At 39.0% G+C, this 4312-nt stretch overlaps 1 protein-coding gene across 1 annotated transcript in view; it reads left to right on the top strand.

Moving 5' to 3' along the window:
* Positions 1-4312, top strand: part of LOC106883959 (Fanconi anemia group A protein) — an 88126-nt gene that overhangs the window by 64200 nt on the left and 19614 nt on the right. The window contains exons 35-37 of the mRNA XM_052966697.1: positions 408-494; positions 2277-2322; positions 3355-3414. Of these exons, the coding sequence (XP_052822657.1) occupies positions 408-494; positions 2277-2322; positions 3355-3414 (193 nt within the window). The remainder of the gene's footprint in view (positions 1-407; positions 495-2276; positions 2323-3354; positions 3415-4312) is intronic.

The raw sequence follows: 4312 nt of genomic DNA, 5'->3' as shown, positions 1-4312 counted from the left end.
TTTTTTTTTTTTTTTTTTAAGAAAAAATATAGTAAAAATATAAATAATGGGTGGAAATTGGACCAGTGAATGTGTTAAATAAGGCATTAGCCCTTTTATTGTATTTATTTTGAGATGCTCTGTGTTTCAACAAAGAATTTAGTAAAATAACTTCATTATCATTAAGCTAGTGTTAGGAACATAAATTGTGACTAAGGTTTGGTGGAAGATTTTAATTCAATACTTTTGAAAACAAGACATTTGTACTCAGAGCCAGAGCTGGTTTCAGTTGGGTTGATAACGAAAGGGTTGAGACAATATGACTCTCCCCAGACGCAACATAATTTGCTTCAACACATGAATTCGCATAAAGAATCTTGCAAGCCAGATACTAAAACAGAGTGTATATATATGTTTTCTCTCCACAGGGAAACCTTCAGTCCAGTTGATGCTGAGACTCCCTTGGTACTTCTACAGGCAGAAGCAGCAGCTCTAGCTTCTCTTGCTTTGCATCGGTTTGATTAATGTCTCTTTAATTCTCTTAAGTTCACATCCGCTGTTATATTTTTTGGTTTTTTTTATCTGGGTTTCATTTTATGTTTTTTTTAAACCACAACTGAGGAGGAAAACAACAGACAATCACACTTCGAAATGGGGAATATTTTGAAAGATGGAACTAGGTACCAAAGGGCAACTTTAACTCTTTAGCATTCACATTGTCCTGTCAGGTGGTGAGCTGGCAGACATGTTAGCATACCAGGCGAAATGCTTAGCAGTCTTTCATCTGTCTTTATGTTCTGAGTTCAAATTCCACCTAGGTCGACTTTGCCTTTCATCCTTTCAGGGTCGATAAATTAAGTACCAGCTGCATACTGGGGACAGTCAACTGGCCCCCTCTCCCAAAATTTTGGGCCTTGTACCTAGAATAGAAAATAATTGTTGTTAAAGGCGGTGGGTTGGCAGAAACGTTAGCATGCTGGAAGAAATGCTTAGCGGTATTTATGCCTAGAGTAAAATGGTTATTTATTCTTATTGTTTGGAATTAATCATTTTGTAGATTAGGTAACTGTTAATTTTTAGAATGATATTGTAGGGTTGGTGTGAAAGGCCAGACATGACTGGTTTGAATGTAAAACGGGTGGAATATTTTGGCCGGTTATGACAAGCGTCAAAGCAACACTTTTTCAAGAAACCTAATCTGAAGTAATCTGGATTTCAATGAACTTAAAGGATAATTCCAAGACAGCCAGTCTGATCCCTATTTGCTGTATGACAGAACTGCATAGAGTTATCAAATTGTGCTCCCAGTACCAAGTTGATATTTTTCAAGACTGCATCAGCCACAACTCAGACAAAATGCTTACTGGCATTTGTTCTGGCTGTTTATGTTCTGGATTTCAATTCCACTCAGGTCGATTCTTGCCTTTCATCTTTTTGGAGTCAATAAAATAAGAGTCATTTCAGCCCTGGGATTGGTGCCATCAATTGCCCCACCACCCATAAAATTACTGGCCTTGTGCCAATATTAGAAATTATTATCATGTCTGCTCTTCCACACTTGCATGGATTGACTTTGAAAAAAGATTCTCTCTCTAACATCTATGTGCTCTAATTGCCAATTCCCTTTTTTGAATTTAATTATGGAGGCACAGGTGTGGTAAGAAGCTTGCTCCTTCAGAACAGTGTTCTCGAGGGGCATCGATCGGCAGGCGTCGTTGCACTTCTCATCAATATCATTGTTTTGTTTATCGTTTCATCTCATTTGTGTTACTGTCCAGCCCGCATTGCTTCTGCATCAATCTATGTACTGCCCTTGTGGAAAATCTCATGAAATAAAGAAGCTTGCTCCCCAACCACATGGTTTTGGGTTCAATCTCATTGCATGGCACCTTGGGCAAGTGTCTTCTGCTTTAACCTTGGGCTGACCAAAGCCTTGTGAGTGAATTTGCTAGGTGGAAACTTAAAGAAGCCCATCATGTAGATGTGTGTGTGTGTGTCATTGCCTTGATATCACTTAACAGTTGTAAACAAGTGTCCCCATCATGCGAGCTCTGTTCCTTGTTTTCAATATTCTGTGAAGACGTCTTATCACAGGAGAAATATTACCATGGAAACGTGTGCATGTTGGTGACAGAAAGGGCATCCAGTCTTAGAAAATCCACCTTAACAAATTCCAAGTGACCCATGGAAGCTTGGAAAAGTGGTTGTTAAACAAAGTTGATATCTACCTTAATTATCATTTTACAATTTTGAAACGTATGTTTTAATTACCTTTTCATTATTTTCAACATCCCTAGAAACATTACCTGGACTGAACCCATGCTGACCATTTTTGGAGTCAAGGTAATTATTTGTTAACTTCATTTGCACACACAACCATCATCATTGGCAGTGGCGGCACCATCTTTCTCCACTAGAACATCTTTATCCTAATATTCTCAATGTCTCCATCTAATTGATAAAGAAAGACTCTATTCTCAATTAAAGACTTGCAGGCACATGGAATTTCATTATGCAACCATAATGTACTATAAAGCAGGGGTTCCCTACCAGTGGTTCCTGACCCCCCACCCCACCCCCTGGGGGTCACGAAGCCTTAGCAGGGGGTCGCATAGCCTTGCTAGAAGTGGCTTGGAATAATAATAATTTCAACTCCTCATTTATATTTTTTATGCTCTGCTGATAGTAGGGGGCCACGTGGGTTTCAAGCTTTTGGGTAAGGGGTCACAAGTGCTAAAATGCTGGGGACCACTGCTATAAAGTATAGTTAATGTTTTTATAAATCAACACCACGTCCTCCTGTGTTAGCTGTGCTCTTTGCATTATTTTGTTAATATTATTTCGACAGACATTTTAGCCAGCACTGATTGTTGGCTACAACCAGTGGTGGACTGGCCAGCTTGCCCAATGACAAGTGGGCCCCTATGCCATTAGAATCCATATATGGGGGCCCATCCCCTCAAGTTTGAGAATTTTTTTATTCACTCCTGGAAGAATGCATTAATTATTTCAGCCTGGCTGTGTTTGTAGACAGTTCAAAAGAATACTTTTAACAAAAAAACAAATTAAATGATAGCATTGTAGCTGTGGGTGGGCCCCCATAGTCTCCTGGCAACCAATATTTTTAGACCCAGTCTGCCACTGGCTACAATGCTACAACCTCTGACATTTTGATACGAAACACTGTAGCAAAAATTTAGTGCTGGCTATAATTTCTGTAGAAATAACCTCAACAAAATCATCTATTTTTAATGTCATATACACACACACACACACACACACACACACACACAGTTTTAACCCTGGGATTGAACCATGACATAACTGCGAATACATTGGTTGCTTTAAAATATTTCCCGTCTGTTTATTCTTCAGGTGTTCAGTGTTGCCTTTGTTTATTTGTTAAGTGCTGCAGTTCAACATCTTCTCAACTTTGTAAGTATTCAAACTTCCACATAAATCCTGCTGTGAATGAAAAGATAATATTTTAACAAACATTATGTATTTGTTGTCTGTGCACCTTTGTAGACAAGTGTAAATGTGTGTGTATATATATATATATATATATATATGCCTCTGTATGTGTGAGTGGTTAGGCACAAAGATGTCTGTGTGGCTTAGAATATGCTTGCTAACTATGGAGTTTGGGATTCAATCCCATTGCAACACACCTTGGGCAAGTGTCTTCTTTTAAAACACAGGACTGACCAAAGACTTGTCAATGGATTTGGTTGAAAACCTGCCATATATACACAAGGGGCTGCTGTAAAGTTCCTGGCTTTAAGGGTATTGTGAAAGGCCTACTCGGAGGCCCGACTTCCAAGTTCTTTTAAAGGGCTTAGAAAAACTAAAGGACATCTGCAATAAGTGTGTGGATCTGAGAGGAGAGTATGTTAAATAAAATCATAATTAATCAATCCACCTGTATTTCCTTTTACCTAAAGCCAAGAACTTTTCATCCCCCTCCCCCCACTTCCCGTGTGTGTGTGTCGTCGTCGTCGTTTGTATGTATCAATATCTATAAAACAAAAGATGTTTGTGTGTGTGTGTACGTGATGTGGGTTATGCACGTCCACAAATTAGCACGCGTGTCGCTCCAATTTTAGGAGGACATTGTTCATGACCCTATCTGTGTTTTTGTCAACTTTTTCTCACAGAGGCACCCGCGTATAGCTGTAAAAATCGATAAACTTTTACCAATTTTGAAGTTTGTTGACATGGCGAAGTCAAATCTGTGCGTACGCGCGTGAAGGAGAGAGAGAGAGAGAAAGAAAGAAAGAGAGAAAGAAAAAAGAGAGAAAGAAAGAAATAGTGTGTTTGTGACAAGGGGAGA

This window comes from Octopus bimaculoides, chromosome 3 (assembly GCF_001194135.2).
Source record: "Octopus bimaculoides isolate UCB-OBI-ISO-001 chromosome 3, ASM119413v2, whole genome shotgun sequence".
Classification (NCBI taxonomy): domain Eukaryota; kingdom Metazoa; phylum Mollusca; class Cephalopoda; order Octopoda; family Octopodidae; genus Octopus; species Octopus bimaculoides.
This window is presented reverse-complemented; position numbering and strand designations above follow the sequence as displayed.